This window comes from Arachis hypogaea, chromosome 18 (assembly GCF_003086295.3).
Source record: "Arachis hypogaea cultivar Tifrunner chromosome 18, arahy.Tifrunner.gnm2.J5K5, whole genome shotgun sequence".
Lineage (NCBI taxonomy): Eukaryota > Viridiplantae > Streptophyta > Magnoliopsida > Fabales > Fabaceae > Arachis > Arachis hypogaea.
In genome coordinates, this window is record NC_092053.1 from 95,742,636 (window position 1) to 95,757,129 (window position 14,494).

General features: G+C 25.7%; 1 protein-coding gene across 1 annotated transcript in view; it reads right to left on the bottom strand.

Annotated features, from left to right (window-relative positions):
- The window catches only part of LOC112771912 (uncharacterized), a 28,624-nt gene extending 15,856 nt beyond the window's left edge, over positions 1–12,768 (bottom strand). The window contains exons 1-7 of the mRNA XM_025816768.3: positions 12,620–12,768; positions 8,779–8,956; positions 8,260–8,310; positions 4,785–4,915; positions 4,571–4,687; positions 3,532–3,651; positions 91–197 (exon numbers count right to left, since the gene is read on the bottom strand). Of these exons, the coding sequence (XP_025672553.1) occupies positions 91–197; positions 3,532–3,651; positions 4,571–4,687; positions 4,785–4,915; positions 8,260–8,310; positions 8,779–8,955 (703 nt within the window). The 5' untranslated portion in view covers position 8,956; positions 12,620–12,768. The remainder of the gene's footprint in view (positions 1–90; positions 198–3,531; positions 3,652–4,570; positions 4,688–4,784; positions 4,916–8,259; positions 8,311–8,778; positions 8,957–12,619) is intronic.
- Between the last annotated feature and the right edge of the window lie 1,726 nt (positions 12,769–14,494).

The window sequence follows — 14,494 nt, forward strand, 5'->3', positions numbered from 1 at the left end:
ATAATAGAATAAGCGAAGTGAAATTCAAATTATCAAAAAGAGCAATGACAGTATATATATATGGTGCACTTGGATGAATCGATCACTTACCTTTTGAAATATCTGATAAAAGTACAAAAGATCCGACAGATCCAGTACGAGAATGAGCTTGAGATAGACCACTCCTGAACTCAGATCTTCTTTCATCAAAAGAATTTCTGCACAAACTTAAAAAAATGGCAATAAGATATTCTAATCCACTCCTATTATATTCAATCCTTCCCTAAATTACAGCCTAAAAAAGAAATAATATATCTAGGATATTTCCCTTATTCTTTAATTTACTGTTTAAAGTTTATTAAAGACGATTGCGTTTGTGTGAAACTATTTGGGAAAGAAATTTTATATATGCCTTTTCTTATCTTACATACTGAATTTTTTTAATAATAAAAATCGAATTTTAGATACTTTTGCATGATAAGAATATGTGCACCGCGGAGCAGATGAGTCTAAGCCGTTGTAAATTAGTTAGAAGAGAGAGTGCATCTGTTAGTTAGTTATGGTTAGAAGTTACTATATATAGCTAAGAGCTTAACTAACAGTGTAATTAAGATTCATTTCACAGATTTAGCAATAATATACGGCTCCTTCTTTGTCTCAACTTCGATCTCTCTTCTCTCCCTCTCCCTTTCTTCCCTCATTCTCTAACTGAGTCTGGTACCTTTCATGGTATTAGTGGAAGCAAGCTCACAATCAGATCTAACTGAAGTTCAATCATCTATGGCACCAAATCTCAACTCATCATGAATCTATATGAAGCTTGATGATGACAACTTTCTCCAATGGAAAGATAAAAAAGAATCAACAATAGAAGGTCATGATTTGTTGAATCACACTACTAGTAAAGATATGCCACAGCAAATTGATGTAACTGGAGCAAGAAACCTAGAGTTTCAAAGGTGAAAAAGATAAGATGCATTGTTATGGTCTTTGTTACTAGCCTCCATGTCAAAACCTTTCACTACTCGCATGGTAGGTGTGTATATGCGTATCAAAAGTGGAAAAGGTTAGAAGATTATTTCTCATCTCAAATTAGAGCTAGAATAATGCAATTGATGAATAAGTTAAGTAGTATAACAATTGGAAGTGCAATAAGTGAATATGTATTAGCAATAAAAGGAACGATTGATGCCTTAGCCTCAGTAGGTGAAACAATTCGAGAAAGTAATCACATTAATGCAATGATAGAGGAATATGCACCTCTGACCACAGCTGTGGTGTGAAGACCAACCAGTCTCTCAGTTGGAGAGTTAGAATTTTTTGTTCCACATGAGAGTATGCTTGAAAGGTTCAGACAACCAGATTCATTAATTCAGGCTAATTTAGCTCAACACTCCAATAATTTATAATGGTAGAGGAGGTTTTAGAAGAAGCTTTAGAAGTGATTATAGAGGTGGCTTTCGAGGAGGCAGATCAGTGAGGGGTGGACAATTCTTTTCAAATGGAGGAAGGTATGACAATATTGATTCAGGATTCAGTGATAGTGGTCAAAGATTCGCTAATGGTGAGAGGCAACAGTATTATCAGTTCAATGATGGTGGAGGCAGGTCAATTTGTCCAGTCTGTGGAAAGATTGGTCATATAGCTCTCAGGTGTTGGTACAGATTTAATGCAAATTTATTTTGATGTTAGGAGAGTCAAGCCAGAGATCACAGTATGGTGATTTAGGATCACAAGCCATTCTTCTGGCAAATCTCAGCAATGTGGTGGCCACACCAGCAACAATGTACGATCAGAATTGGATCCCAGATAGTGGAGCCGCACATCATATGACTCTAGATCCTCAGAACTTGACAGAAGGAGAAAGCTATCCAGGATCAGAGCAAGTTGCTATAGGAAATGGCTCAGGTTACAAATCAACTCTGTTGGAAACTCATATTTCAAAACTGATTTAAGTTCTAGGCAATTCTTGTTGGCTAAGTTACTGTATGTACTTAAAATTACCAACAACTTGCTTATTTGCATACATTATGCTGGGACAATGGTGTGTATTTTGAGTTTCATGTTGACCAATGCTATGTGAAATCTCAAAAAACTAAAGAGTTGATTCTTCAAGGAAATGTAGAGAAAGGAATGTATAAGTTTTTTAATTTTACTCCTTTGAAAATAAACCCAGGTGCTTATAGCACTGCACTCACGACAATTGATCAATTTCTTTTCTGGCATGCAAGGCTGGGTCATGCATCAAATAAAGTAGTAAATGTAGTGTTGAAGTCTTGTACTTTATCTTTTCTTAAGAATAAATTAGTTTGTACAACATGTAATTCGGGAAAAACTCATCAACTCCCATTTCCAATTTCAAAGTCTGTATATACTACTCCCTTAAAATTAGTGTACTGAGATTTGGGAACCTGTCCCAGTCTCAGATCAATTTGGTAATTTTTACTTTATTAATTTCTTTGATGCAAATTCCAAATTTACTTGGCTATACTTGTTGAGGTCTAAAAGACAACTCAAATCAGTATTTCAAAATTTCAAAAAGATGGTTGAATTTTTCAGTCTGACAATGCTGTTGAGTATGATAGATTGTTAAAGTTTTCACAGAAGCAAGGCATAATTCACAGGTTCTCATGTCCACACATCCCTCAACAAAATGGCATTGCAGAGAGGAAGCATAGACATGTGGTAGAAATAGGGTTGACTCTTCTTGTTGGGGATGGAATGCCTGCTACTCAACTTATTAATACTCATCCAACACCAACACTTTAGAATCTGTCACCAAGTGAGAAATTGTTTGTCTAAAAGTCAGAGTATTTGGGTGCTTGTTTCGTCCTCACTTTAGACCCTACAATAAGCATAAACTCAAATTCGGATCATCACCATATGTTTTTCTTGGTTATGGAACTTGGCACAAGGATTACAAATGCCTTACCAATACTGGAAAGGTGGTTATCACATGTAATGTTGTTTTTGATGAGTAGAAATTCTCTTTCAAGGATGGTCAGTTCACTACAGAATTCCTATTATTCATAAGTCAGCTCAAGCAATGCAATCACAACCTCATCTCAATTCCCACCCTTCACCTCCCTCAAGACTAAATCAACTCTTGATCTCAACAGATAGCATTTGTCGCCGCACCACTTACATGACCTCAAACAGTCCCTCATCATCTATTGCTATTCACACTCCTCATCAATTCACTTCTCACACTTCTCAATCTTTCTACATATCACACGGCAAACAGTTTTGAGATTATCTTCTATATATAACAAATAGATCCTAACATTTATATAAGTTTACATAAGAATAAAGGATAAATACGGAGAAATAAGAAAAATTAGTCAATAATAATTAACTATCAGTCTATCACAAATTTTGTACATTGTGTTATTTAAAGTTTTGTTGACTAATTATGAATCGATTTTAATTGTATTATTCTTTTCTTATTAGAACTGAATAACAAGAGTAAAACGTTTCTAAATTACCATATTAAAGTTTGAGAATTTCGAAGGAACAACAAATTTTCAATAATCTATCAAGATGAGGGTTCACCTTGACGGAAAACTTTCTTTGGCTAAGAGATAGCTTTTCCAAAATTGCAAAGTTGATTTGTGAGTTACTTTTTTTGTACCACCTTTATATGCTCTCACAATAAACTCTTCACTTCTTGCTCTGCAAGATAACAATTATTTCAGAGGAAACATTTATTGTAAGCAAAAACAGTTAAATGTATAATTATTTATGTGTCTCTTTTTATCGGTATAAATTTTAAAAAGAATAGTTTTATGATATGATACCAGAATTTTTATGATTTAAAAGTCTAAAATTCAATTTTTGTTAACTCTTAAAAAAAATTATAGTATAAGATAAATAAAAAAATATATATAAAGAATTCAAGCAGACTTAAAAGAAGTTGATATATGAGGGAACATGTTAAAAATATAACTAATTAATTATTTATGTATCTCTTCTTATTCGTTTAAATTTTTGAAAAAAGTAATTTTCATCACAAACTCCTTGATGGCACACAAGTCACAACATATACATGCATGCACTGGTGTTCAAGATCCGGCTTGGACTCGAGATATATTTTGCCGGATTCAGATTTGCCATTTTAAATCAGTGTTATTTTTGGGTCGAGTTTGAGTTATGTTTCGAGTCATCTGGTCTCGTTCAAAGTTGTGTTTTACAATAAAAATATACATTTTACAATGAAATTAGTAATATTATATTATACTTTTATACTTTAATTAATATTTTTTTATATTATACGATATTATTTTTGTTTTAGAATAATTTATTTTGATACAAAAATATATAATATTTGTTAAATTAAATTTTTAAAAATAAAATTTTATTACTTTAATATATAAAATTTACAAATTTGTATGCTAATTTTATATCAGGTCGATTTAATTTATTTTTGGATCGGGTCATATCAAAATAGACTCAATTACCTTTTAAAATTGGATCCAAATCTACTTAAACTTGACCCTGAACACCCCTTCAGACATGAATTAGGTAACATGCAAAGTTCAGAGCACGTTTTGAATGAAAAGCAAGTTGAAGTCTATATATATATAGAACTTACATATCTTCGAAATTTGATAACCATCTAATATAAGCAGCCCCAAAGTATACATTTGTAAATGGTTGAAAAAGGAGAGCTTGACTCCCTTCTATTCCATAAGCGCCATAACCTAAGTCACTGTAAGCTAAGGTACATTAATTAACCTTAATGATCATAGAAAATCATAAAATTATTAAATCAATGAAGAACTTTAATTTTGGCAATATATATATACCTCATCAACCAATGAGCAGTTTTTGGTAAGATTTGCATAAGGCCTACAGTAAGTTCTTTAGAGTTGGGGGTAGTTCGCATAACAAGTAATTGTCTATCACTTTCAAGTTCAGCAATAGCACAAACCATTCTCTGCAAAAAATAATTAGGGATATAATAATAATGAGACCCTTTAAATGATAATGTCTAAGTATAATGCTCTTAATAATTATAGTTAGTGTTAACTATGATTTTGGTTCTTAAGATATGGCTCGAAAATTTTTTTATTTTTATCATTTTTTCATACAAAATCGTCTTTAAGATTTAAAACTAAATTTTAAAATTGTCTTTTTTACTTAAATATTAAAATTTTAGACTAAATTGTCCATAATAAAAAATTATAAAATAAAAAAAAATGTTTTTGCTCCAGGAAAGGAAAAAAGAGGAAGCTGTCCACGATCCACCTTTACCTCCGTTTTCGTCGTCATCTCCGTACGATTTTGGTCTCTAAGGTAAGGACAATTTTAAAACCAAATTAAACTTTAGAAACGATTTTTTATAAAAAAAAAGATTGTAGATAAAAAAATTTTTTAACTTATCTCTTAAGGACCAAAATCGTACTTAACCCTTAGAGTTACTATTGATTTCTATTATGAAAGTAATGGAAATCAATAAAATTTAAAGTGGTTACAGTAGAAAAATGATACTTATTGTACCACTATTTTTTGTATACATCTCAAGTGTACACTTTTTTTTATTTAAAACATTTTTTGCATTACTCCCTTTTAATTGTCCCTTTTAAAGAAAAATAGATCCTCAAATTAAATAAAACATTGGTAATTATAATTTAATAGATCATTTTATTTAGAGCTGTCAAAATGGGCTATGTTTATTGAGCCATCTTATTTACCTAATTTTATTTCTAAAATTAAGTCTGTTTAAATTTTTGGTTAAATTCGATTAATCTAAAAAATGACGGATTAAATGGGTTAGTCCATAGATTAAATAGGTGGTTCATTTAAATTTCATTTTATATTTTCAAAAAAATTGTATATTTTTTGCCAATATTTTTTTCGATTTGATTCGAAAATCCGACTCATCAACTGAAAAAATATTGTTTGTTTAAGATTTTTAGTCAAAAGATAATCTTTTTTGTTAAAATATTTTTTTAAAAAGAAAATAAAAAAATAAACGGGTCATCCCATTTAATCCGTCAAGCTAGCCATAAACGGTCTGGATTGAAAATTATAGCCTATAAATAAAGTAATCTTAAGCGGTCCAAGTCTAAACGGGCCAAGCTAATCTGTTTGATAGCCCTAATTTTATTCAATATTAGAGAGTTATGTTTCTTCTTCTTTTTGCTATTTTAGAAAGGATTTAATTACTTTATTGGTCTTATAGTTTTACTAAATTTATAATTAAATTCTGATATTTTTTTCCTTTTAATTGAGTCTTTACATTATTTTTAATTTTGTAATTAAGTTTTTATCGGTATAAAAAATGTTAGAATATTTTTTCACAAATTGAAGTTACCCATAATTAAGAACTTAATTAAATCTTTGATCACATATTTTTTAAAAAGAATATTTTATTAATTTTAATATTTTTGTTACGAAAAGGACCTAACTATAAAATTAAAAGCAAAGTAGAAGTTCAATTGAAAAAAAATACAAAAATCTAATTGTAAATTTGATAAAATTATAAAAACTAACAGAATAAGGGAAGTTTGGATTGGCTTCTAAAAAAAGTACTTATTTTTTTCATTTTTTCAAAAAAGATCTTTTTTAATAGATAAAAATTATTCACATTTGGATAGGCTTTTTAAAAAGAATTTTCGTGCTTGTTTGGATGTCATTAAGTTGATAAATTTTTTTTTCAATAAAACAATCTTTTTTCTATTTTTTAGTGTATTTGATACATTTCTAGTAGTAAAAATAAAAACGCTAGAAAAATAAAAATATCTTATTTGAGAAATTACAATTTACATATTTTTTTAAAGATTTTTCTTTAAAAATAATTTTTTCACATAATAAATAAACAAAAAAATATTTTTATATTTTGTTATATCCAAATGTAATTGATAAGATTTTTTTTTCACAAGATATTCAAATATAAAATTACTTTTATTTTTCTATAAGATATTTTAAAAAAAGATAACTCAAAAAAAAGATATTTTCTTAGAAACTCACACAAACAAATCCTTCAAGTATTAAAAACGTCTTTTATTTATGCTTTTTTTAAAAGTAATATATTGTTAGTTTTTAGAAAAAGCAAATAATTTATTTTTTTAATTAAAATATTTTTTTAAAAGATGCATTTAAATATGTTTTAAATCAAATAAAAATACTTTATAAAAAAAAGTACTTTTTCACTTAAAAAAATTAATTCAAACCAATACTAATTAAACCTTTAGCAAAATAATCAATAACATTTAATAACTCTAATGTCAGACAAAACAGGAGTAGGAGAGTGTAATTTGAAAAGGTTCGAAAAGAAAGAAGAGAATGAAGAGATTTCTCACTAGTAAAGTTACTCTATTGCATATTCAATAGAATGAGAGAGATAAACTATAAGTACATCATTCAACAAATATAATTAGTCATATTTTAAAAGGTAGGAACTCAGTAAAAATGTGTATAGAATAGAATACAAAGTATATTCATTGTAGAAAAGAAAAAAAAGAGATCTATTCTTATTTTCTCTCACTTTATATCTTTGCACTATTGGAATATGTATGGGAGCAACTGGCATTTTAAATGGATTATTCTAGAATATCTATGCTATGATGGCCATGGTGAATATGGTATTTTAAAAAGTATTATTAAAATTAAAATAATATTTTTTATTATTTAACAATGTTTTTTAAAAAGTGTTACTAAAAAAAATATTATTAAAATATAAAAAAATATATAACTTTTATTTTAACAACACTTATATAATTATTGTCGTCACTGTAGACTATAAAAATATACATACTAGATTTCAACTTTTATTTTAAAATAAGATAAAGTATATTTTTTATTCTTAAAATTTATTAAAAAAAATTTAAAAATATTCTTAAATTTTATTTTATTTTAATTTTGTCATAACAATTTCATAAGAATAAATTTTAATACAAGCTAATCAGATATAATTGTCATGTATTATTACTGAATTAGTTTTAAATTTCTTAAAACTTTAACTATCAAAAATATATTTGATACAAATTGAAAATTTTTAAAATAAAATTTAAACAAAATAAATTTTAAAAATATTTTTAAAATATTTAACAAATTTTAAAGATAAAAAATATATTTTTTCCTTTAAAATATAACTACCCTATGACTACACTTACCCCTAAAAATGCCTAACAGTGTTAACTAACGTAACAACTCATACACGCTTAACATCTAACGATAATATCCATAATTCTATTCAACATTCTTCAATATATTAGTCAAAGTTGAGAAAATAAAGAGTAAAGACAGATAAAATACTGAAATTAAATAAAGACATACAGGGTCTATCTGTGAAGGAAAGTTTCTTCTAATAATAATGTCTGTGACAGCCTGAAAATATTCAACATGAAAGAAAGTAAAAAATAACATACTCATTATCTAAATATATATTTTTATTATTTTCACCATTTTATATTTTTTTTCCACAAACCAATAAAAAATTTAAAGGAAGCTCATAAATAAACGGGCCTTTCAAACATATTCTGAATTAAATTATTTTATTAGTCTTTATAATTTCATCATATTTATAATTAAATTTATAATTATATATTTATTGTTCTAAAAATATTTAATTTAATAAAATATGTTTAGACATATTTGCTAATAAGATTCTAGTTACAGATTTAAAAATTCAAGTACAAACTTGAAAATGTAAAAACTTATAAATTTAAAAAAAAAATTTAATCAAATTCTAATAACGGCAACTTTCTTTCATGGTTCCATGAACGCCATCATAACACTTTATATACATTTTATAATTAGTATCAAGAAATTTCAAAGTCAATGAAATTAATTTACCCTCATTTCAGTTTGTGTTAGATAAGGTTGGCCATCAGGATCACGTGAGAGGTGAACCTTTTCACCTTTGACTTCTCCAGCTTTTAACCATTCGGCTTTGACTTCAGGTACCCTCCACATTGCTTCTAAGTCACGATGGTTAACGCAATCATCCCAATAGCTAAAACTTGTGGCCATCCTAACATATATACCAATTCGATGAATAAAAATTCTAAATTTGCACTTATAACTATAATTATCAAAACCGTGAAAAAAAATTAAAAGAAATAACAAATAGGTTCCTTACCCTTTTTTTTAATCTAAAAAATAAATAAATTGTTCACTAAATTTAATTACAAATAAGTTCTTCATCTTTATAAATAGAAAAACATAGATTTCTTCCAATCAGATTTAAACCATTGCGAAGAGATTTTATGTGTCTCCCGTTTATAAATGTTAGGAATTTGTTTGTATTTTAACTTGATGAGATATTTATTTTTTTTGATAAAAAATTTAGAAATTTATTTGTCTATTCCTCTATAAATTATACGTTGGGTAATGTTAGGTAGACAAAAAAAAAAAAGCCAGAACTTGCCTTATTTAGCATTAATTAATTGTCGCAACAATTAATAAATGTTAAATAAGACAATTTAAGGCTGTTTCTGGCTGATTTTCTTTGATTACCAAATATTTCTGTTATACGTTATTGACTATTTTTGAGATGTGTAATATTAAGGAGTCAATTTCTTTTCACTCAATTAAGCTAATTTGTTATTTTATTTATTTTAAGAAATTATAAATTTTTAATTCTAAATTATAAAAAGATATAGGAGAATCAAGTTTTAGTTAGCTAACATTAACCAACTTAAAATTTAGGATTTATAATTTAAAATGTAGGGTTAAGGCCTTAAAAATTTATGAATTAAGGTCTAGAATTTAAAATAAATAAAATAATTTAAAAAATGGCTAATATTAATTTAGAAAAATTGATACCTAAAATTACTCAATATCATGAATTCTAAATTTTTCAAAAACTAAAAATTTTTAAAATTTAAAAAATGAACTAATATTAACTAATCAAAAATTAACTTTTTATACTTTTTCTTTTGGAATATCAAGAATTACCAAAAATAAATAAACAGATAAAACTAGTACTTTCTTGACTTCCTAAAATGGTAAATACATTTCATCTTTTTTTTTTTATCAAAAAAATTTAAAAATACCAAAATTTTGAAGTTATATTCCGTAGGTGATTTTAGTCCTTAAAATCATGTTTTGTACGTTTAATTTTGGGATTCTATTGACCTACAAAATGTAATTAGAAAACTCAGTTCTTCTGAATTTTATGGACTAAAAGGAAGAACGAACAAACTTTCTTCAAAAGTGATCTTAAGTTCTATTTTTTCTTGTACTTAAAAACAAACAAATTGAAAGTCAAAGACTCAAAACAATTTTTAAACAAGATTGTCAAAGACAAAGCAGGTAAAGTCACAGTTACGCCCAATTAATTATTATAATCAAATTACATAGCCTAATTCTGCATAATAACTTATATAATATATGTGTGCGGGAAATTATTTATAATAATTTAGAGTTTAGATCTAAAAAATTTGTAAAGTGATAACGTAATAGAGTAAGATTTATTGGATCAATAGGTTATCTATTGCAAATGACTCTTCTCAAACAATGTAATAGTGAATACTAGTATTTTTACCCGTAATATTATTACGGGAATATAAATCTTTTAAAATTACGTCGATCTTGATATTATAGATTATGACACAAAAAATTTATAGCATTAAACTATTTTTATAAAATAGTCGTAAGGGACAAAAGTCTCCGTCGACTAAAAAGACCAGAGTCTTAAACAAAATTAAATAATAAGTTTTTTTAGTTATTATTTTCAAATGAAAGAGTTTAATTTTTTTTACTTAATTTTAACATTCGTTATCTAAAATTTGAAAGAATTTAACGTGTATATTTTTATATTTAATTAGATATTAAGTTTATTGTACAAATAGAAATAATTAATTTTTATGCTTGCTATTTAAAAATAATATTTTTTTATATATAAAAAAATATAATTAGATATTAACATAAAAAAATTTATATTGATAGTCATAAAATTAACTTATTTTTTTTAAAATAATTGAATCTTAATTTTAACTTTTAAACACAATATTAATATTTTTTTAAATTATATGTAATAAATATTAAAAAAATAAAAATATATATTAAAAAGATAAGCAATAAAAATTTAAAATTAAATAAAAAATATGTATATAATAATATTTTTTATTTAAATTATATTATGTTGTTAATTTTATTTTTTATAGAACATAAAGGTAGAGAAAAATAAAGAATGAGAGAAATGAGAGAGAAAGATAAAGAAGAAGAATGAGAGAGGGAGTTTGTTAATTTTGGAAGCTAAGAAATTTTTTTATTTTAATTATAATGAAAATATCTGGTGACACATTTTGATTTGTCAAATTACTAATATAAAATATGAATTATAAATTATATATAGAGTGGAAAGGATAAAGAGAAATAGAAAAAAAGAGAGAGGTAGATAAGAAAATATAAGAAGGATGTTTACTAATTTTAGAGGAAAATATTTTCTTTAAATTTTAATAAGAGAGTGTCATGTGACACATTTTAGTTATTAAATTAGTTAGTAATATATAAATATAATATATAATATAGCTATATTTCAATTTTAGTATTTTAATTTTAATTTAATTTAAATATAAATAGAGAATATTATGTTGTATATTTTGATTGTCAAATTTGTAATTAGTCTTGACAATGATATATAAGAGAGATAGAGTGAGTGAACAAATGAGAGAATAGAGAAAAGAAGAGAGAAGAGGGGAGAGTTCCTTAATTTTGGAGGGAAAGATTTGATTTCAATTGCGATGAGAGAGTGACATGTGGCACATTTTGACCTTAAAATTAGAGATATATAATAGATTTTAATTTTAATTTAATTTAAATACAAATAGAGAATGTTATGTTATATATTTTGATTGTCGAATTCGTAATTAGTTATTGATAATGATATATAAGAGAGATAGAGTGAGTGAAGAAATGAGAGAGATAGAGAAAGGAAGAGAGAAGAGGGGAGAGTTCTTTAATTTTGGAGAGAAATATTTGATTTCAATTATAATAAAAAAGTGACATGTGGCATATTTTGGCCTTAAAATTAGAGATATATAATAGATAATAGATGTCCAAAGTAGGAGAGAGATACCAACTATCAAATAAAAGTACTAACAATTTCAAATATGCCGAGCCGAGAATTATAAGAAAAATAGCTACAAATTTGACATACTATGAAGTACGACAATTTAATAAGTATATATTTACAAGGATCACCGGAACCGAAAAAAAAAAAAACAACAACAATCATATATATTTAAAAAGAGAAATGCTAAGAAATGCTAAATGATTATCATAATTTATTGATTTTTACTCATTAATTAGTTATTAATATTTAAAAATATAAATTAAAATATGTTATTAAATTATTAAATTAAAAAAATAAATTAATGACTAAAACTAATAGCTAAAAATAATAAATTCTAATAATTTTCTATCGTTTAAAAATGTAAGTAATGAAAATAATCACAAAAAGAAGAAATAATTATTCATTTAAAGATAGACCATAAAGACATGGTAATTTCAATACAAAAGATGAAAACCAAGTTGATTTTTTATATATTTCACATGATGAAGCCTATACCAGTTAATGAATCATGACTATCCATGTATGTTGCAACAAAATTCTACTGACCTAAGATGCACCTGAAATTAAAGATAATAATAATAGTAATAAGTGCTAAAAAAATAGATGCATACTTACAAGAAAAAGATGAGATGATTCAGGGCTAGCAAGAAGGATTTGCAAAGAGACAATGGGATGCGTTCTCCTCTTTTCGGTGACAACAAAAGAATATGAATGAATAACAATTATTGCCAGGAATGAGATTTGGAGTCGAGTTTGTTTTGGCCATTACCAATTTACGGTTGCCATCAAATAAGGGTTACAAAAGATAACACACATTTTTGTGGTGACAAGGATCATTTCACGGTGTTTAGTCAACGCCTCTTGGCTTGCCATAATAAGTTCCTTAATTTTGAGATCGACGTAAAAATAACATTATATATAATAAAAAATTATATTTAATAAAGATTTTTTTATTTATCATTATTTTCTTAATAAAAATATGATTTATTTTTATAAATTCTTGTATATTCTTATATACTCTAAAACCGATGATAATAATTGTTATTGTCTATTGTAAAGTTTAAGAATTTGAGTTAGCCATTTATTTTAAAATTTGAAGTGAAATTGGATTAGACGGACTCTATCAAAATTATAAAATTTGCCCGAAAATTAAATAATCTTTTCATTATCAATATAATTATTATATATATTACTAAATAATTATTTAAAGATTACAAACTCTTTACAATGCTCATAATAGAAAAAAATCTTTCAAATAATGCATGATATAATAAGCTATCAAAGCATAAACCACCAACTAATTACAGTGAATTTAAAAAATAACTGCTCCACAACATTTTGTTCCTTATCTTATAGCATTTTCAATGAAAAGATTCACCGTAGGAATCATTAAATTAATTTTCAACAACAAAATGCCATGCAATATCCTAATCGTGAATTATAGTGTACAGAGCAAAAAGTATATAGATATACACATATTTTCTCAATTTAGGAAAAGTTTTGCAGCAATTTTTTAAAAAGTTGGTCAGTATTTAATCATAAAAAAAATTAAATAATCTTATATTATTGGATTAATCTCACACCATTAAAATATTATTGATGACCAATTGATAATTACAAAACACAAAAATTATTGGCGCTAACACAACTCAATTTATATGCGGTGTTGACATGTATAAATTTGTCTACAAGAAAAAAATAAATCAGCAGTTTCTAGTTCAAAGATTGTTACTGCTCATAGCTAAGTAACTTTACAAGTTCAACCAATTAGCCGCTTATGTTATTGACGTGAACTATAGTTACTTGATTTGGGCCTCGTTATTACAAGTTGTGATTTTAGCAATTATCTATCTATTTATCTATTTATTTATTTAATATATCAAAATTAGATTTTTTTAATTAATAAAAAAATATCAATTTTTTATGAGTTTCTTTTTCAAATAAAAATATTCTTTTTGATATAATAATAACATTTATTATTATTTATCAATTTTATTATTTTTATTTTTTACATTTATTAAAAATTATTTTTTAATATTTAAGTATTAATTATTGTTATTTAATTAACTTATTTTAGTTATTTAATTATTAAAATTTTAGGTATTAATTATATCTCGATTACAGTATTAAGACTTTATTAAACATGATCTCAATTTAAATTTTGAATAATATTAAGAGCAAGTATATATATGATATTTTAGGTATGAATTATTGTTAGGAAAATGTTACTGTGCTGAAATTTTTTTTTCAGTAGGTGCTAAAATGAGTTGGTTGTACCGAGAGAGGGATGCGTGTTGCTTGTAACACCTTATCATACTTAGTATTATACTTAAGTCATAAGATTGAGATATACAACCTCTAAGAATAGTGATATATATATATATAATAATAATAATAAAGAAAAAATTATTTAACTAGGAGCCTTGAAAAACGGGTAAAACAAAATCGCAAAATAAAAAGCGCAACGCTCAGAAAAGGATTACTTGCGTG